The sequence below is a fragment of the Phoxinus phoxinus genome (genome assembly GCF_949152265.1).
Source record: "Phoxinus phoxinus genome assembly, chromosome: 25".
Lineage (NCBI taxonomy): Eukaryota > Metazoa > Chordata > Actinopteri > Cypriniformes > Leuciscidae > Phoxinus > Phoxinus phoxinus.
In genome coordinates, this window is record NC_136900.1 from 2086555 (window position 1) to 2109178 (window position 22624).

At 46.6% G+C, this 22624-nt stretch overlaps 2 protein-coding genes across 6 annotated transcripts in view; both read left to right on the top strand.

Annotated features, from left to right (window-relative positions):
* rfwd3 (ring finger and WD repeat domain 3) overlaps window positions 1-14638 on the top strand; it is a 37626-nt gene extending 22988 nt beyond the window's left edge. For 2 of the 3 annotated variants that reach the window (XM_079603617.1, XM_079603618.1), the window contains exons 9-14: window positions 1020-1236; window positions 2565-2715; window positions 3708-3884; window positions 4612-4826; window positions 8472-8689; window positions 13914-14228. In XM_079603617.1, the coding sequence (XP_079459743.1) occupies window positions 1020-1236; window positions 2565-2715; window positions 3708-3884; window positions 4612-4826; window positions 8472-8689; window positions 13914-14057 (1122 nt within the window). In that variant the 3' untranslated portion in view covers window positions 14058-14228. Of the gene's footprint in view, window positions 1-1019; window positions 1237-2564; window positions 2716-3707; window positions 3885-4611; window positions 4827-8471; window positions 8690-13913 lie in introns of all 3 variants that reach the window. The other variant, XM_079603616.1, reaches the window with a different exon arrangement.
* A 588-nt stretch (window positions 14639-15226) lies between these two features.
* The window catches only part of glg1a (golgi glycoprotein 1a), a 45651-nt gene continuing 38253 nt past the window's right edge, over window positions 15227-22624 (top strand). For 2 of the 3 annotated variants that reach the window (XM_079603143.1, XM_079603144.1), the window contains exon 1: window positions 15228-15572. In XM_079603143.1, coding sequence (XP_079459269.1) covers window positions 15264-15572 — 309 coding nt within the window. In that variant the 5' untranslated portion in view covers window positions 15228-15263. Of the gene's footprint in view, window positions 15573-22624 lie in introns of all 3 variants that reach the window. The other variant, XM_079603142.1, reaches the window with a different exon arrangement.

The following is a 22624-nucleotide window of genomic DNA, read 5'->3' on the forward strand; positions in this document are numbered from 1 at the left end:
TTTATTTTGTACTGCCCAACAAAATCACCCCACTCGTTCTCTCCAAATAAAGCCATTCAAGTCTTTATAATTTATATTGTTTATACTGTTTATATTTTGTGTGAAAAAGCATTGTGTTATCATTTGCTTTTATATTGTTACTCTTGTGAAAACTATTTAATTTGTGGAAGAAATACTAAGTATTAAGACAAAAAAAAGTTTTCTACTTTCTATTAATTAATATAAGATGTATAACTTTTCTGTATTTTACGGGTCACACCAACTCAAGAAGTCTCAACTCTGACATAAGTCAGATCTGTGTATAAGTGACATTATATTAAGTTCAGAAATAATGTAAAATCCTGGTAAATAAAATCAAACGTTTACAAACATCAAACATTTTAGTTCCCTTCATTCCACAGCAACAGTGTTCATAATGAAGAATATAATCCTGACACAAGCAGTAAATATATTGGCATTCATTACACTGTAAATATCATTTATTACCAGTATTACGGTAAGCCTAGATTAATTTAAGGTGAATCTGACACGGTTAGCGTGTGGGACATGAGCTGTACTAATAAACCTGGGCTCACATTCATCTCTCACTCAACACATGTGTGTGTTTGATGTTTATCACTTTATACAAGTCCAGGCACATTTCAGAATAATAATAAAAAACACGTTAAAACTGTGGGGACCATCATGTTCCTGTTAAAATTAGCACTTTTATTAGAAGAAAATGAATTAGTCTCATGATGTCGAACCAATTTTTAGAAAGCAGAATGAAAAATGGTATAATCATATTTTAGCAATATAAATATCTGGGGGGAAATAAACAAAACAAAAAAATTATATTTGAATTAAAATTTGTTCCATACAATGAAAGTCGATGGGGTCCAAAAACCCAATTTTGGACCTTATTAACTTTCACTGTATGGAAAAAAGAAAAGGAAAGATTAAGTTTTTCGAGAGGCTCCGTTTGATCCTCCTCCTCTGTGCGGTGTGTGAACTCGTCCTGATGTGTGTGTGCTCTGCAGGAGTTGAGGCGGTGGAAAGCTCAGGTGTCGTTGGGCTCGTCTCAGGGCTCGTCTCTGTCCTCCTCCCAGAGGCAGGACTCGTCCAGCGCGGGGCATTACGTGTTCTCCAAGGCTCTGCTGGTGTCTCAGACCGGGAGCAGTCGGGTCCTGTCCTACTGCGAGCCCCTCGGGTGTCTGCTGGCGTCCCAGCCCTCCACACACGCCACACTGCTGCCAGGTGAGAGTCTCAGCCGCCACACACACACACACACACACACACACACACACGCCACACTGCTGCCAGGTGAGAGTCTCAGCCGCTACACACACACACACACACACACACACACGCCACACTGCTGCCAGGTGAGAGTCTGAGCCGCCCCCCACACACACACACACACACGCCACACTGCTGCCAGGTGAGAGTGTGAGCTGCTACACACACACACACACACACACACACACACACACACACGCCACACTGCTGCCAGGTGAGAGTCTCAGCCGCTACACACACACACACACAACTCAAAAGTGTCCTGTCAAGTGTCCTACACACACACACACACAACTCAAGTGTCCTGTCCACACACGCCACACTGCTGCCAGGCGAGAGTCTGAGCCGTCACACACACGGAGTCAGTTCTGCAGGGTGTGAGTCTGAGCCGCTACACACACACACACACACACACACACACACACACACACACACACACTGACTCAGTTCTGCAGGGTGAGAGTCTCAGCCGCTACACACACACACACACTGACTCAATTCTGCAGGGTGAGAGTCTGAGCCGCTACACACACACACACACTGACTCAATTCTGCAGGGTGAGAGTCTGAGCCGCTACACACACACACACACTGACTCAATTCTGCCAGGTGAGAGTCTCAGCCGCTACACACACACACACACAACTCAAAAGTGTCCTGTCAAGTGTCCTACACACACACACACACAACTCAAGTGTCCTGTCCGCACACTGCTGCCAGGTGAGAGTGTGAGCCGCTACACACACACACACACGCCACACTGCTGCCAGGCGAGAGTCTGAGCCGTCACACACACGGAGTCAGTTCTGCAGGGTGTGAGTCTGAGCCGCTACACACACACACACACACACACACACACACACACACACACACACACACACACTGACTCAGTTCTGCAGGGTGAGAGTCTGAGCCACCACACACACACACACACACACACACACACACACACACACTGACTCAATTCTGCAGGGTGAGAGTCTGAGCCGCTACACACACACACACACACACACACTGACTCAGTTCTGCAGGGTGAGAGTCTGAGCCGCCACACACACACACACACACACACACACACACACACTGACTCAGTTCTGCAGGGTGAGAGTCTGAGCCACCACACACACACACACACACACACACACACACACACACACACACACACACACACACACACACACACACACACTGACTCAGTTCTGCAGGGTGAGAGTCAGGCCACCACACACACACACACACACACACACACAGTCAGTTCTGCAGGGTGATTGACGGTTTCTCCTCAGGCTTCGGGGTGAAGATGATCAGCACTGCGACTCTCAAGCCGAGTCAGTACATCCCCATCCACAGCAAGCAGATCCGAGGCCTGGCCTTCAGCCAACAGCAGGACAGCCTGCTCCTGTCCGCCGCCTTCGACAGCACCATCAAGCTCACCAGGTGCGACTCACACACACACACACACACACACACACACACACACACACTGCCTGCATGGCTCATGCTCTGCTGCAACATGTGGAAGACATCGCACTGAGGAACAGACACTAGAACGAAATGGCATATCAAACATACTTAGCCGATACCAAGCCGATAGATACATGTGTAGATGTGACCCCGAGCCGTTGTCATGTGTAGATATGACCCCGAGCCGTTGTCATGTGTAGATGTGACCCCGAGCCGTTGTCATGTGTAGATGTGACCCCGAGCCGTTGTCATGTGTAGATGTGACCCCGAGCCGTTGTCATGTGTAGATGTGACCCCGAGCCGTTGTCATGTGTAGATGTGACCCCGAGCCGTTGTCATGTGTAGATATGACCCCGAGCCGTTGTCATGTGTAGATGTGACCTCGAGCCGTTGTCATGTGTAGATGTGACCCCGAGCCGTTGTCATGTGTAGATGTGACCCCGAGCCGTTGTCATGTGTAGATGTGACCCCGAGCCGTTGTCATGTGTAGATGTGACCCCGAGCCGTTGTCATGTGTAGATGTGACCCCGAATGACATCGTTACGCCAGTAGGTGGCGACAGGAGACTGTTAAACGTGTTTGTCATTGAATCATTCACTCAACCTGATTTAAATAGACTGCAGGAATTAACAAATGACCACGGCATCCCAACATACGCGACCGTACGTTCACATCACGTGTTTAGTAGCAAACGCTCATGTGACATCGGCCTAATAAACCTGCTCAAGTTATTAATGTCAATCAAACAACGAGAGACGAGAGAATCCCTCACTGCGGTTGACTGAGTAAAGAACCAGTTTATGTTGAGTTCATACAGTGAAGTCTGAGATGTTTCATTTCTACATCTGTTTATTCTCTTTCTTACTCGAGTGCTACTGTCAGTTTGCATGTGTATTATTTGTGCGCTGCTCTGATAAATGTGTTTGCCGCTCCTCACTGAAGTTAACGCAGCGGTGTGTCCACAGTCTGCTGACGAACAGTGTGGTCCAGGCGTATAACACGGGCCGGCCGGTGTGGAGCTGCTGCTGGTGCCAGGACAACAACAACTACATCTACGCCGGCCTGAGCAACGGCTCCGTGCTGGTGTACGACACGCGGGACACGAGCACTCACGTGCAGGAGCTGGCGCCGCTGCGGTCCAGGTCAGCTCGCCGGGGAACCGCAGCGCTACGGGACACGGGTCGGGATCGGAAGCCGGCTTCTGGGATCCAATACTTGTTATAAAATTATCATTTCTGTTCCTCTTATCAATTCCTTTGTGAGCATCATTTTAATGGTCATTTCCGAGTGTTTACTTGCCTTTTAATAATGCTTGAAATTTATATTATTTATATTATATTTTTTTTCTATGGTATTTTTAAACCATAGGAACTTTTTTTTTGTTTTTTACCTAATTGGAATTGAAATTAGGAATCAAAATGAATCGGAATTGATTAGCAGAATCGAAATTGGAATCGTTAAAATTCAAACGATACCCGACCCTGGACGTGTCCCGTACAGACAGTGGTGTGTGTGTGTGTGTGTGTGTGCAGTTGTCCTGTGTTGATCTGGTTGTGTGTGTGTGCAGTTGTCCTGTGTTGATCTGGTTGTGTGTGTGTGTGTGTGCAGTTGTCCTGTGTTGATCTGGTTGTGTGTGTGTGCAGTTGTCCTGTGTTGATCTGGTTGTGTGTGTGTGCAGTTGTCCTGTGTTGATCTGGTTGTGTGTGTGTGTGTGCAGTTGTCCTGTGTTGATCTGGTTGTGTGTGTGTGTGTGTGCAGTTGTCCTGTGTTGATCTGGTTGTGTGTGTGTGTGTGTGCAGTTGTCCTGTGTTGATCTGGTTGTGTGTGTGTGCAGTTGTCCTGTGTTGATCTGGTTGTGTGTGTGTGCAGTTGTCCGGTGGTGTCCCTGTCGTATATCCCTCGCTCCGCCTCGAGCTCTTTCCCGTGTGGAGGGCTGATCGCCGGCTCGCTGGAGGGCGGCTGCTTCTGGGAGCACGCGGAGGGAACCTCATACACACCTCACATCCTGCCTCTGGAGTCCGGGAACTGCACCGACATACAGGTGGAGCCGGAGAGCAGACACTGCCTCGTCACGTACAGGCCAGGTACTGAACCACTCCGGTCACACACACACACTCCTGAACCACTCCGGTCACACACACACTCCTGAACCACTCTGGTCACACACACACTCCTGAACCACTCCAGTCACACACACACTCCTGAACCACTCCGGTCACACACACACTCCTGAACCACTCCAGTCACACACACTCCTGAACCACTCCAGTCACACACACTCCTGAACCACTCCAGTCACACACACTCCTGAACCACTCCAGTCACACACACTCCTGAACCACTCCAGTCACACACACTCCTGAACCACTCCAGTCACACACACTCCTGAACCACTCCAGTCACACACACTCCTGAACCACTCCGGTCACACACACTCCTGAACCACTCCGGTCACACACACTCCTGAACCACTCCAGTCACACACACACACTCCTGAACCACTCCGGTCACACACACTCCTGAACCACTCCAGTCACACACACACACTCCTGAACCACTCCGGTCACACACACACTCCTGAACCACTCCGGTCACACACACACTCCTGAACCACTCCAGTCACACACACTCCTGAACCACTCCAGTCACACACACTCCTGAACCACTCCAGTCACACACACACTCCTGTACCACTCCAGTCACACACACACTCCTGTACCACTCCAGTCACACACACACTCCTGTACCACTCCAGTCACACACACTCCTGAACCACTCCAGTCACACACACACTCCTGAACCACTCCAGTCACACACACTCCTGAACCACTCCAGTCACACACACTCCTGAACCACTCCAGTCACACACACACTCCTGTACCACTCCAGTCACACACACACTCCTGAACCACTCCAGTCACACACACACTCCTGTACCACTCCAGTCACACACACTCCTGAACCACTCCAGTCACACACACTCCTGAACCACTCCAGTCACACACACTCCTGAACCACTCCAGTCACACACACACTCCTGTACCACTCCAGTCACACACACACACTCCTGAACCACTCCGGTCACACACACTCCTGAACCACTCCGGTCACACACACACTCCTGAACCACTCCAGTCACACACACTCCTGAACCACTCCAGTCACACACACTCCTGAACCACTCTGGTCACACACACACTCCTGAACCACTCCAGTCACACACACACTCCTGAACCACTCCGGTCACACACACACTCCTGTACCACTCCAGTCACACACACACTCCTGAACCACTCCAGTCACACACACACTCCTGTACCACTCCAGTCACACACACACTCCTGTACCACTCCAGTCACACACACTCCTGAACCACTCCAGTCACACACACTCCTGAACCACTCCAGTCACACACACTCCTGAACCACTCCAGTCACACACACTCCTGAACCACTCCGGTCACACACACTCCTGAACCACTCCGGTCACACACACTCCTGAACCACTCCAGTCACACACACACACTCCTGAACCACTCCGGTCACACACACTCCTGAACCACTCCAGTCACACACACACACTCCTGAACCACTCCGGTCACACACACTCCTGAACCACTCCGGTCACACACACACCTGAACCACTCCAGTCACACACACACCTGAACCACTCCAGTCACACACACTCCTGAACCACTCCAGTCTCACACACTCCTGAACCACTCCAGTCACACACACTCCTGAACCACTCCAGTCACACACACTCCTGAACCACTCCGGTCACACACACTCCTGAACCACTCCAGTCACACACACTCCAGTCACACACACTCCTGAACCACTCCAGTCACACACACTCCTGAACCACTCCAGTCACACACACTCCAGTCACACACACTCCTGAACCACTCCACACACACACACTCCAGTCACACACACTCCTGAACCACTCCAGTCACACACACTCCAGTCACACACACTCCTGAACCACTCCAGTCACACACACACTCCTGAACCACTCCAGCAACACACACTCCTGAACCACTCCAGTCACACACACTCCTGAACCACTCCAGTCACACACACTCCTGAGCCACTCTAGTCACACACACTCCTGAACCACTCCAGTCACACACACACACTCCTGAACCATGGCTGCTTGTATAGATGTTAAAACTCAACTTTGATCACCAAAATGACATCTTTAAAATTAGCTTGTACGCTGAGTTTCGGTTCATCTATGAGACGAGCTCCAGTTCACGCGCCTCCATGTCCTGATATTATCTGCTATATTTGCTTCATATTTATTAAATCCAGGCAATTGGTTGATGAAACATTAATTAAAATTAAGATACAATTTTTACAAAACAAAATTCACTTTAAGAAATGGCTTTCTACAAAACAAAACTTAATGAAGTGTTCAAAATCATGTCTGACCCACTCCAAATGTCTCCCGATATATTGGCCATCTAATGATCCTGTCTTACTCCTCTCATGCGGTTCCCTTTTCATATAATCAACATAGATGAACTTATTTAAACATAAACATGAAACGTATGTTTAAGCGTCACATGCTTGTGTAGCCTGTACATGCATGTGGGGGAGGGGTGCGATCTTCGAATAATACTCGGCGATCTTTGAATATTATTTTTGCTGGAAATGCCCATCCCTACTAATGAGTTGCATCAAACTACTCCAATTTGTTCTTTTAGTTTAAATGTTTTTTAGTTTTTTGTCCTGTTCAGACTTGTGGACAATGTTTAAGTTACATCAGACTTATCCGTTTTCGAAGATTAAATGTGTATTCTGTCCTCCAAAGTTTACAATTGGACAATGTTTAAATAAACCTTGTGGGCTGCACCAGACTGCTCCATTTTCTCCATTTTGTTTGTATTTATCTTTGTCTTATATTAAGCATTGGTATCGGCCGATCACCGTGACAAGAAATCGGTATCGGCTGCAAAAATCCTGATCGGAGCATCCCTATTTAAACGTTTTTTCCTTGAAAATTCTCTTCACTTAATTCATAAGTGGACAGCATTGCTGAGTATTTTCTGCTTAAAACTGCAGTGAACCAAAGACAGTCTCAAAAACACGGTTTGAAATCGCTGGTGTTTCTGACATCACACACTACCTTGACCAATCAGGGGTGCGTTTCCCAAAAGCATCGTTAGCCAACTATGGTCGCAAGTTCCATTGAACTCTATTGGTAACGACAGAACTGGCGACCATAGTTGGCTTTGGGAAACGCACCCCAGATCAACGTGTGATCGTCAACCAGTGGATCTCTGAGTGAGTGAGTGAGTGGAGGCGGGGCTCATTTGCATATTCACAGAACCACGCATACTAAATGAGGCAAGGGTGTCGAGTTACATTCAAGATATTTTAAGACATAAATTATTTTTCAAAGAAAAAAACGCTTATTTATTTTGTGTAAAATGTATATTTTAAATATGTATTTTGGTGATCAAAGATGAGTTTTAAGGAATAAAATTATCAACAGAGGGAGGCTGTAAGGTGAAAATCCTCAGCAATGGTGTTAATTCATGAATTTTTGTGTTAAAAAATTGTGTGGTTTGTGTTAAAGCAGATTAAAAACAGCACATGGACATGTAAACACCATTAAAAGCGGGATTTTCACCACAGGGGGACTTTAAAAAAAAAAACCCGGATTATCTGCGTACCCCTGTGATTGGTGCATGTGTAAAGCGTGTGTGTTGTGTCGTGCAGGTCGTACACACCCGTCTCTGCGCTGTGTCCTGATGGAGCTGAGCCGCACGCCTCAGACCGACAGCACGCAGACGCCCGTGTGCTCCTGCTCGCCCGTGCAGACCTTCAGCGCCGGCTCCTCCTGCAAACTGCTCACCAAGAACCGTGTGTTCAGGAGCCCGGCGGGACAGGGAGCCACGCTCGTGTGCGCTGGAGACGAGGCCAGCAGCTCCACCATGGTGAGGACACCACCCTTCACACACTACCCTTCACACACTACTCTTCACACACTACCCTTCACACACTACCCTTCACACACTACCCTTCACACACTACCCTTCACACACTACCCTTCACACACCACCCTTCACACACTCCCCTTCACACACCACCCTTCACACACTACCCTTCACACACTACCCTTCACACACCACCCTTCACACACTACCCTTCACACACTCCCCTTCACACACCACCCTTCACACACTACCCTTCACACACTACCCTTCACACACCACCCTTCACACACTACCCTTCACACACTACTCTTCACACACTACCCTTCACACACTACCCTTCACACACTACCCTTCACACACTACCCTTCACACACTACCCTTCACACACTACCCTTCACACACTACCCTTCACACACTACCCTTCACACACTACCCTTCACACACTACCCTTCACACACTACCCTTCACACACTACCCTTCACACACTACCCTTCACACACTACCCTTCACACACTACCCTTCACACACACACTACCCTTCACACACACACTACCCTTCACACACACACTACCCTTCACACACACACTACCCTTCACACACACACTACCCTTCACACACACACTACCCTTCACACACACACTACCCTTCACACACTACCCTTCACACACTACCCTTCACACACTACCCTTCACACACTACCCTTCACACACTACCCTTCACACACTACCCTTCGCACACTACCCTTCGCACACTACCCTTCACACACTACCCTTCACACACTACCCTTCACACACTACCCTTCACACACTACCCTTCACACACTACCCTTCACACACACACTACCCTTCACACACACACTACCCTTCACACACACACTACCCTTCACACACTACCCTTCACACACACACTACCCTTCACACACTACCCTTCACACACTACCCTTCACACACTACCCTTCACACACTACCCTTCACACACTACCCTTCACACACTACCCTTCACACACACACTACCCTTCACACACACACTACCCTTCACACACACACTACCCTTCACACACACACTACCCTTCACACACACACTACCCTTCACACACTACCCTTCACACATTACCCTTCACACACTACCCTTCACACACTACCCTTCACACACTACCCTTCACACACTACCCTTCACACACTACCCTTCACACACACACTACCCTTCACACACTACCCTTCACACACTACCCTTCACACACACACTACCCTTCACACACTACCCTTCACACACTACCCTTCACACACTACCCTTCACACACTACCCTTCACACACTACCCTTCACACACTACCCTTCACACACTACCCTTCACACACACACTACCCTTCACACACACACTACCCTTCACACACTACCCTTCACACACTACCCTTCACACACTACCCTTCACACACTACCCTTCACACACTACCCTTCACACACTACCCTTCGCACACTACCCTTCGCACACTACCCTTCACACACTACCCTTCACACACTACCCTTCACACACTACCCTTCACACACTACCCTTCACACACTACCCTTCACACACTACCCTTCACACACACACTACCCTTCACACACACACTACCCTTCACACACTACCCTTCACACACTACCCTTCACACACTACCCTTCACACACTACCCTTCACACACTACCCTTCACACACTACCCTTCGCACACTACCCTTCGCACACTACCCTTCACACACTACCCTTCACACACTACCCTTCACACACTACCCTTCACACACTACCCTTCACACACTACCCTTCACACACTACCCTTCACACACTACCCTTCACACACACACTACCCTTCACACACACACTACCCTTCACACACACACTACCCTTCACACACACACTACCCTTCACACACTACCCTTCACACACACACTACCCTTCACACACTACCCTTCACACACTACCCTTCACACACTACCCTTCACACACTACCCTTCACACACACACTACCCTTCACACACACACTACCCTTCACACACACACTACCCTTCACACACACACTACCCTTCACACACACACTACCCTTCACACACACACTACCCTTCACACACTACCCTTCACACACTACCCTTCACACACTACCCTTCACCCACTACCCTTCACACACTACCCTTCACACACTACCCTTCACACACACACTACCCTTCACACACACACTACCCTTCACACACTACCCTTCACACACTACCCTTCACACACTACCCTTCACACACACACTACCCTTCACACACACACTACCCTTCACACACACACTACCCTTCACACACACACTACCCTTCACACACTACCCTTCACACACTACCCTTCACACACTACCCTTCACCCACTACCCTTCACACACTACCCTTCACACACTACCCTTCACACACTACCCTTCACACACACACTACCCTTCACACACTACCCTTCACACACACACTACCCTTCACACACACACTACCCTTCACACACACACTACCCTTCACACACACACTACCCTTCACACACTACCCTTCACACACTACCCTTCACACACTACCCTTCACACACTACCCTTCACACACTACCCTTCACACACACACTACCCTTCACACACACACTACCCTTCACACACTACCCTTCACACACTACCCTTCACACACTACCCTTCACCCACTACCCTTCACACACTACCCTTCACACACTACCCTTCACACACACACTACCCTTCACACACACACTACCCTTCACACACACACTACCCTTCACACACTACCCTTCACACACTACCCTTCACACACACACTACCCTTCACACACACACTACCCTTCACACACACACTACCCTTCACACACACACTACCCTTCACACACTACCCTTCACACACTACCCTTCACCCACTACCCTTCACACACTACCCTTCACACACTACCCTTCACACACTACCCTTCACACACACACTACCCTTCACACACTACCCTTCACACACACACTACCCTTCACACACACACTACCCTTCACACACTACCCTTCACACACACACTACCCTTCACACACACACTACCCTTCACACACTACCCTTCACACACTACCCTTCACACACTACCCTTCACACACTACCCTTCACCCACTACCCTTCACACACTACCCTTCACACACTACCCTTCACACACACACTACCCTTCACACACTACCCTTCACACACACACTACCCTTCACACACACACTACCCTTCACACACACACTACCCTTCACACACTACCCTTCACACACTACCCTTCACACACTACCCTTCACACACACACTACCCTTCACACACACACTACCCTTCACACACTACCCTTCACACACTACCCTTCACACACTACCCTTCACACACACACTACCCTTCACACACACACTACCCTTCACACACACACTACCCTTCACACACACACTACCCTTCACACACACACTACCCTTCACACACACACACTACCCTTCACACACACACTACCCTTCACACACTACCCTTCACACATTACCCTTCACACACTACCCTTCACCCACTACCCTTCACACACTACCCTTCACACACTACCCTTCACACACACACTACCCTTCACACACACACTACCCTTCACACACACACTACCCTTCACACACACACTACCCTTCACACACTACCCTTCACACACTACCCTTCACACACTACCCTTCACACACTACCCTTCACACACACACTACCCTTCACACACACACTACCCTTCACACACACACTACCCTTCACACACTACCCTTCACACACTACCCTTCACACACTACCCTTCACCCACTACCCTTCACACACTACCCTTCACACACTACCCTTCACACACACACTACCCTTCACACACTACCCTTCACACACACACTACCCTTCACACACACACTACCCTTCACACACACACTACCCTTCACACACACACTACCCTTCACACACTACCCTTCACACACTACCCTTCACACACTACCCTTCACACACTACCCTTCACACACACACTACCCTTCACACACACACTACCCTTCACACACACACTACCCTTCACACACACACTACCCTTCACACACTACCCTTCACACACACACTACCCTTCACACACACACTACCCTTCACACACACACTACCCTTCACACACACACTACCCTTCACACACACACTACCCTTCACACACTACCCTTCACACACTACCCTTCACACACTACCCTTCACCCACTACCCTTCACACACTACCCTTCACACACTACCCTTCACACACACACTACCCTTCACACACTACCCTTCACACACACACTACCCTTCACACACACACTACCCTTCACACACACACTACCCTTCACACACACACTACCCTTCACACACTACCCTTCACACACACACTACCCTTCACACACACACTACCCTTCACACACTACCCTTCACACACTACCCTTCACACACTACCCTTCACACACTACCCTTCACACACTACCCTTCACACACTACCCTTCACACACACACTACCCTTCACACACACACTACCCTTCACACACACACTACCCTTCACACACACACTACCCTTCACACACACACTACCCTTCACACACTACCCTTCACACACTACCCTTCACACACTACCCTTCACACACTACCCTTCACACACACACTACCCTTCACACACACACTACCCTTCACACACACACTACCCTTCACACACACACTACCCTTCACACACACACTACCCTTCACACCAACAACCAGAACTATATTCGCATCCTCAGCGACAAACGATAACGGCCTTTTCTTTCTAAGCGCGCCCGCGCTGCGGTTTCAAAGTAGCGAACTGTATGCACTTCTGGGTACACGATATCCTTAAAAGATGAGAGGAGTCGGGAGAATCCGTCACTCTGATTAGAGAGTTGTCGTCTTTTGAAGACACATTTTATTCATACTTTCGAATGAATCATTATCAGTTTGTTGCATTTACACGTCTTTGACCAGCAGATGTCCTCGGCATGCTACGCTTCGAGCGCATCTGAACAGTGAATCTAGCTGATGAACTCAATAGTGGAATAACAACAACGCCTCGACACATTTTATTTATATATATATAGTCAGAAAAAAAGTCAGAATTGTGAGACATAAACTCGTAATTGTGAGAAGAAAGTCAGAATTGTGTGATAGCGTGTGATTCGTGTTTGTGTGTGTGTGTGTCAGGTGTGGGACGCCGGCTCCGGAGCGCTGCTGCAGAAGATGCCCGCTGATCTGCCCGTGCTGGACATCTGCCCCTTCCAGGCCAACCAGGTCAGCTTCCTGGCCTCGCTCACCGAGAAGATGCTCAAGGTCTACAAGTGGGAGTGAGGCCCAGCGGACCGGCGCTCGTCTTCAAGTCTTCTGTGGAAATCAGTGCTTTCTCAATGTTTCAGTTCAAAGTCATCACTGCTCTCTATTCTCATTGTATATATGTACCTATGTGTTTTTGTATTGCTTTATTAAAATAATAAATGCATACGTGCTGTGATTTATTAACTTATTAGTGTTGAAGGCTTTACTTCTGGATATCTTTAATGTTCTTTTCATCACTTCATAAATCAGAAAAGAGTCAACAGAAGAACAAAATAAAAATTCACTGTTTTTAGGAATAAAAGTGCCTGTATAAACCAGGCGAGTGATGCATGCACAATCCTTCAGAATATAGATCTGAATAAAATACCCGTGTGTTCCTCCAGGGGGCGTGGTCTCCCAGCAACCAAATTCGGTTGATTTATTTGTTTATTTTATTAGAAGAAACATTTTGCTCTATAAAATACTCATTTCAATGTTGTTTCCAGAAATACTGTCTGACATAAAATGGAAATTCAACACAAAAGAATCACGATACATTTATTTAAAATAAACCTTTCCCAGTGATCACAAACGATTGTGATTGGCCCATCCTAAGCAACGCTGAGAAGAACAACACGTACCAGCTGACAACACCATATTATCAATTATTACAGCAACAGCGTTCTGGATCATAGTTTACGCCTGAATTATGCCACCAATAAATGTATAGTTGTTTGATTGAGAATACATTACACGGTATAAAGTTAAATTATTAAAATACTCTTTGTACCGGGCATCTAAGCCCCGCCCACTTTCTCAACTCCCCCATTATCTTCCTTTTATCTAATGATTCAAGTGTATTTATTTAATCTACGTGTCCAATGTTTGACTCGATCGGTGTGCCGTTCGAATAGCGTATTTATTTATTTTTTAATAATGCCATGAACCAGAACAATACAGTGAGACATAATAAATAAAATAAAATTAACAAGAAAAAAATTGCTACTTAATCCAACATCACAATGCTATACGCTCTAATTTTACTTGTGCAATTACACAAAACAGAACAATAAAGCTTGAAATGATGTCCCAGTGCTTCCACGGAGAACTGACGAATCATACTACAGCGGCGGATTTAGCTCATGAATATTAACAAGCTTACGACGCGACGTCAGCGCGTGTTGATTAATATTCATGAGCGCGCTCTTCGGCGTAGTAGGATTGGTAACTCGGCTGAGGAAGATGGCGGCGTGTGGACGTGTTCTGCGGCTCCTGCTGGTGCTCTTCATCTCCGGCTCGATCTGCTCTGCTCGGGATGCCAAACCAGCGCTCGGGGACGGCGACAATGCGGCGGATATCAGCGAGAGAGCCCGGAACCCCGCGGGGGAGGCGAGGGCCGCGGACGCGCCGCCGGCGGGCCGCAGGAGCGGAGGCTCGGGCTGGAGGCTCGCGGAGGAGGAGGCCTGTCGGGAGGACGTGAGCAGGATCTGCCCCAAACACTCCTGGAACAACAACCTGGCCGTGCTCGAGTGCCTGCAGGACCGCAAAGACGTAAGGACGTGTTTTTATACGCGGCGGCTGCGGTTTAAGCCGCATATAACGCCTCATCATCAGTCAATAGTGCGTTACAACAACACACATCTGGACCTGCAGTCTCCCTGCGTTTCTGCGACACTCTCGAGTTAAAGATCATATAAATCTGTAGATATCGACGCTAGCAGGGCTGGCCAGAAGATATAGTCATATAATTAGTAACCAGACGGTTATTTGGGGCAAGAGAAGGCCTCTGGATGTCACATACATGCAGGTTTTGGGGGTCAAGGGTTTAAAATCTGGTTATCGTGATTTAATATAGGTGGTAAATGTGTTTTCTGTTTATGGCTGTGCTTCAAACCGTTAAAAGCTGTAACTTGCAACTCACCGATACGCCAAATATGCGGCGTGACGTCAGCCGTGACGTTTCAGATGTTTTTTAATGACGAATACCGATGGAAAATATATATCTAATGCTAGCGAGTTATATGAGTGGAATGACTTCGGTTAAAGTTGGCATGACATTATCGATTTAATAATCACTCTATTTTAAATTGAATTAAAAATCTATGTATTTTGGACGTTTGATCCTTGTATACGCATAATTTAAAAAAATAATACTGCAAAATGGTGCACTGAGAGCTCAAAATTAAGTTTTACCTCATGTACAGTGTGTAAATTGAACAAAGCAATTGTATTGACTTGTACATGGACGTTAAAGAGGGCTCAAACATCTTTTACTTGATAAAGAGTCTCAGTGGCAGTCATATCCACACATTGTAAGACAAATCAACTGTAAAATAAATGAAAATTAATATTTCATAAGTATATTTTACTTAACAGTATAATGAAATTAATACTTTTGTCCTAATTTGTTCACTTGCAAGAGATAAACCCTTGAGCTTTTATTTTGGAGAAGACTTGCACCAGATCACCAAGCCATGTCGCGGTTCGGTTTTATTGTCAGAATACGGCGTTGGAGGCGTTTGTTAGGCTGTGAGTTCTCCGTTTTCGGCTCATCCTGAAACGGTGGCGCACAGGGTCATTAATGGGACACACTGACTGAACATTTAGCTGATAAATGTGCTGAAGTTGAGTAATATTACCCCCTCACTATTGTTTCTTTAGGGATAATCTTTAGATTATAATAATAAATACACGCACATGTATGTCACAATACAGCAGAAAAATCAGTTTCGTTGTGACTTTCGATGGCCACTGTTCCCACAGAGGCAGATCATCTCAAAATGACTGTTATTTGGTCAATAATTTCCCAATATTTGTATTGATCTGTATTTGAGCCTCTTCTAGGGAATGTGTTATTGTCACATAGCTGTCGGCTCAGGAACGGAGAAGCCGGTGTGTGTGGCTTTACTCCTGCACAGATCCGGGGCTTTAGTGGTTAGACTTGACTGACTTGTTTTAGGGACTTCATTTGTAGAGTCGTCTCACCAAATATAATGTGAATTCTGCTAATTGTTTGTCAAAGATTAGACATGGTTGAAACGGCACTGGCTTTGAGTCGTCGCATGATCACAAACGCGAGAGCATTAAGATCCTTGTGTAATATAATAGTGCTTCTGGTGTGTGTGTGTGTGTGTGTGTGATCACTAACTGAGAACTAATGACCACACACTTTCACTCAGAAAAACACGTGTTGATCCGCTCTTACTGGTAGAGCTGGGTTTCCTCGTACTCGTGTTGATTGTGGGTCTGGTGTTGTGACTGTTAATCACATTACAAGATGTTCAGTGTTGCACTTTACAGGTTATTCCTCGACTCTTCGTCACTTTACAGGTTATTCCTCGACTCTTCGTCACTTTACAGGTTATTCCTCGACTCTTCGTCACTTTACAGGTTATTCCTCGACTCTTCGTCACTTTAGAGGTTATTCCTCGACTATTAAAGGGGTCATGACATGAGAAACCAAATTTGCCTTGATCTTTTGGTCTATAAGAGGTCTTTGTACCATTAAAACGTCCTGCAAGTTTCATAGCTTAAGACGTCCTCCCCATTATAAACGAATCATTTATTTAATCAAGCTCTAAATACAGCTCGTTCTGGATCCATGGTAAGAAGTGACGTCACGGTACGAAGTGACGTACCAGCGTTTGCATATAGACCGCCTCCAGCGCAAGACAACTACGCTTTAAGTGCAAGACAACTACGCTCATTTCGTATCGTCGTCGCGCCCGCGCGCTGCGCGCCTCACAAGTGTTCAGTCGCCGGACAGCGAGTGGGTCTGTGTACAGGGAGATTACGATGCCGCAGATGTGCTGTTCCTGGCTGTGGACAAACAACATCTGTGAATACGCTGCAGAAAGATCCAGTCGTCAGGGGAAATGGATGCACTTTATTTTTAGCGGACGTCTCAGTCACGGCAGTGTTAGTTTAAGCGTTTGTTCTGTACATTTGAAGGATGACTGTTTTGAGAACAAATCCCAAAATGATGCTGGCTTTGCCAGAAAACTGTTGCTCAAAGATAAGTCCGTGCCGACTATTCTGGGCTCAACAACGACGACGCAAACTGTAAGTAATGTGTTTAAAACTTTAAACTACTTTTTAAATACGCTGAATCCGCAAATCCTCTGGCTGGGGGCGTTAATAATTGATGCATAGGCACTGACGTTAGCCAATCATAGCAGTGGGCGTTAACACTGAACTCTTAAAGGGGAAACACCCCCAAAACAGACTGTGTGAATCAGAGGATGAGAAACAGGGAAAAGGTCATAAATCACTACATTTTAAAAGGTTTTTGTAAAAAAAACTATAGTAATACTATAATTGCACCTAAGGGAACATAATAATAAAATAAAAAAAACCATGTCATGACCCCTTTAAAGGATATGTTAGGTCACCACTTTGATCTAGTTAATTTTTTCTTTGTTTGTAAGGTTTTATTGCATCGCATGTCATAAAGATCTCAGGAAGTGTACTGTGTGTTCTCTGTAACTGAATCTCTCGAGCAGGGCTCCCCACACCCCGTCCGGAGGTTAGCACACCTGCCTGAAGGCTCCTGTATGCCCAGTGAGACCTTGATTAGCGGGTTCAGGTGTGGGTTCTCTGCAGGACCGCGGCCCTCCAGGTAGACTTGTAGTCAAGACCGCCTAAACCAAGACACTACCAAGACCAGAGGGTATCGAGACCAAGTCGAGACCGGAGGGGGGGAAACAGACTAGTGTTGAAGCTCAGCAATAACCTGTATGAATTCAAGAACGGCAGCATACTAGGGTTCAGCCGCAGTTTACATTCAATACATATGAGACGGTATTACTTCAACTACACATGCAGAACAACAGAGACAGACCATGTCGTGTGTGTGACTGTGAGCTCACTGTAAATGTGTTTGCAGACTGGGTGAGATCAACTATAGCAATTGCATGACGGCTGTTACTGCACTATTAGAGGATTGAGACTCCCTTAACTTGTGTGTACTGTTGAGGACTGACATGACTGGTACTGACTGGTTCATCTGACAAAACATCAAACACCATCTTGCTCCTCCAACAACTGTCTAAAGAATGAGAAATATGTAACCAATTGAAATTATACTTAAAGGGGTCATGACATGGGTTTTTTTATTTTATTATTATGTTCCCTTAGGTGCAATTATAGTATTATTATAGTTTTTTTTACAAAAAACTTTTAAAATGTAGTGATTTATGACCTTTCCCCTGTTTCTCATCCTCTGATTCACACAGTCTGTTTTGGGGGTGTTTCCCCTTTAAGAGTTCAGTGTTAACGCCCACTGTTATGATTGGCTAACGTCAGTGCCTATGCATCAATTATTAACGCCCCTAGCCAGAGGATTTGCGTATTTAACGTATTTAAAAAGTAGTTTTAAATACATTACTTACAGTTTGCGTCGTCGTTGTTGAGCCCAGAATAGTCGGCACGGACTTATCTTTGAGCAACAGTTTTCTGGCAAAGCCAGCATAATTTTGGGATTTGTTCTCAAAACAGTCATCCTTCAAATGTACAGAACAAACGCTTAAACTAACACTGCCGTGACTGAGACGTCCGCTAAAAATAAAGTGCATCCATTTCCCCTGACGACTGGATCTTTCTGCAGCGTATTCACAGATGTTGTTTGTCCACAGCCAGGAACAGCACATCTGCGGCATCGTAATCTCCCTGTACACAGACCCACTCGCTGTCCGGCGACTGAACACTTGTGAGGCGCGCAGCGCGCGGGCGCGACGACGATACGAAATGAGCGCAGTTGTCTTGCGCTTAAAGCGTAGCTGTCTTGCGCCGGAGGCGGTCATATGCAAACGCTGGTATGTCACTTCGTACCGTGACGTCACTTCTTACCATGGATCCAGAACGAGCTGTATTTAGAGCTTGATTAAATAAATGATTCGTTTATAATGGGGAGGACGTCTTAAGCTTTGAAACTTGCAGGACGTTTTAATGGTACAAAGACCTCATATATACCAAAAGATCAAGGCAAATTTGGTTTCTCATGTCATGACCCCTTTAATGTGTAGATGAAATCATAACATCAAATTAAAGATACACAATTATAAACTTGGATTAGGCCTAATGTTTAGTCAACACAACGGAGATATGCAGATGATATTTAAGACCATTTATTTAGTCTAACACCATCTTAAATATACTGTAATCAAACAACACACACACACCGTTGGCCTGGCTGTGCGCTCAAAGTCATCAGTTGTGCAGTTACCCAAAATCTCCTGAATGAAGTTAAAACCCATCATGTCACTGATATGTGGTTTTTAAATCAAGTGATCAAAGTGCTCGTTGCGCTGCGATCAGTGGCGCGGATACAGAGTTTTCTTGTGTGGCTCGCGCACACGCCGCACTGTCTTCACTCGGACGCGCGCTTCAATCCGTTGCGGATACTCTCTATTCGTTCTGGTGAAATCACAAAACATAATGCACACAAACGTGTCCGTGCTTGATATACAACCACTGATGAACATAATCGGTTTTGATGAGAGAGAAAAACTATACGAGAAAAAAAAAAAACTATACGAATGCGGATTAGAAACACAGATCCTCTGACACGGTTGGCGAAAGTTTACCGCTGGACCATTAAGATACACATTGTTCAAGTAGGCGAAACAGCTGTGTAACAAAAAATACATGCATGTGATTGGTTGCATTTGAAGGGCGCGAAATAATAATAATGCTGCATTATCGAACGCTGTGTCGTCGTGGATATTGTAGTATTGTATTGCTAAATCCCCCGACCACTATGTCGGTCTGAGACCGCGAGACCTAGACAAGACCGAGAGGTCCGAGACCAAGACAAGACCGAGAGGTCCGAGACCAAGACAAGACCAAAGACCGCCAAGGCCATGACAAGACCGAGACCACGTAAAAGTGTCTCGAGACATACATCACTACCTCCAGGACGGGTTTGGTGACCCCTGCTCCAGACGTCCTCCTGTAGAGACACAGGCAGTGTGAGCGCTCACTGCAAGGCCAATCTTTAGCCGGACAATGTTCCTCATTGTTTCTTATGAATAAAATAAAGCCTGAATGGAGCCACTTTGTTTACTTCCATTATTTATAATCTGCCGGAGGCAAAAGGCCCTGTAGCTTTTTAAAAATCCTGTTTTCTAATATGAGAGCCTGAAGATTGGTCGCTGATGTTGAGGGACGTCGGGCAGGATCGTGTTCCTCACAGCGGTTTTCTGGCCTGTGAACGTCTCATCGGGATCATTCAGGGTTATAAACGTCCTCATCTTGCGCTCTTCACTGGAGTTAGACATACAGATGCAGAAACATGGCACAGAGAAGCTCTGCATCTCCAGGCTTTCAGCAACGATGATGAGCCCTGTTGCAAGAATCAAAGGCTCTCTGGGTCGAACCGGTGTCTGTGATTGGATTTGGAGGCTGTTTTTAGCAGCACTGACCCTGATCAAGGCCTTCACCGTGAGAATGAGGAGTTAAGCCCCTTATACGTGACGTTTAACGCGCGCGCCGATAACATGTTGTGATGCAACAGCGGAAGTGTTGGCACCGCTTTGGACAACATGGCGGCTCATCAGGCGTTACATGTTGATGTTCAAACTCTGTTCTTAATGTACAACATGTTTCGTGGCTCTTTTTTATTTATTATGACTTCTTTTCAACGTGTTAAAGCAACACCAAGTAGTTTTTCAAACTTCATAATATATTTCCAAGACCCTTGTGATGGTACATCGACTTACAATAGCTGGAATGACACGTCTGCCATAGCCTGATGGGGTCTGTGTCGCTTTTACTGGCACTACGGAGCTTCGGGGTTCGGGTAGTAACCCGAGCACAAGAAGAACTACAATATTCGACTGCTTTACGGCATACCTCACTTCCCCCACCACCCCCCACTTCCTCACATTCAGACGTGAGAGCCCAACTAGCGTTTGTTTGCCAGCTGGTATAGCGTCTGTATGTTGTTGTCACGGCCGAAGCTAAACCGAAGGAGGCCAAGGTTTTGTCGGAGGAGACTAGGAAGGCTGATAGTCATGTTTGTGTATTTATTTATTCTTCTGGTGAAAGTGTCTTGCCTCAGGCTATAATGCAAATCGATTTTTCAAATGTGCAGATTCATCTATGGTTGCTTGATATTATAATGTTGACGATATATGGTTATTACCTACCACACAAACATTGAATTGAATTAGCATATCCATGTAAAACAGTAGCCAAAAGGCTACTATAATGACGCTGGCTTGTAAACGTGATCTACGCGATCTTTTGGCGTTTGAAAAAAAAACAAAAAAAAAACATGAAAATGTTCATATGACATGCTGACATATGTCACTGTACCTGGGATATTTCACACGCAACGCTACAGTCTGCCCACGATGTGAGGACTCCTCCTGCAGAGTTCAGGGTATCGGCTTGTCAACAAATGCACGTATGTCCCCTGGTGTAACCATGACAGATTTTACGGCAGTAGTAGAAGACGATACTGTTTCCCAACTGTAGGGGGACCCGAGAGCAAAAGCTACTTGGTGTTGCTTTAATTCGATACGCCGTGATTACGTTGTGCATCAGGTGATCGCTGCCACACGGGCCATAATTAATTCTTAACAAATATGATATAAGCATAA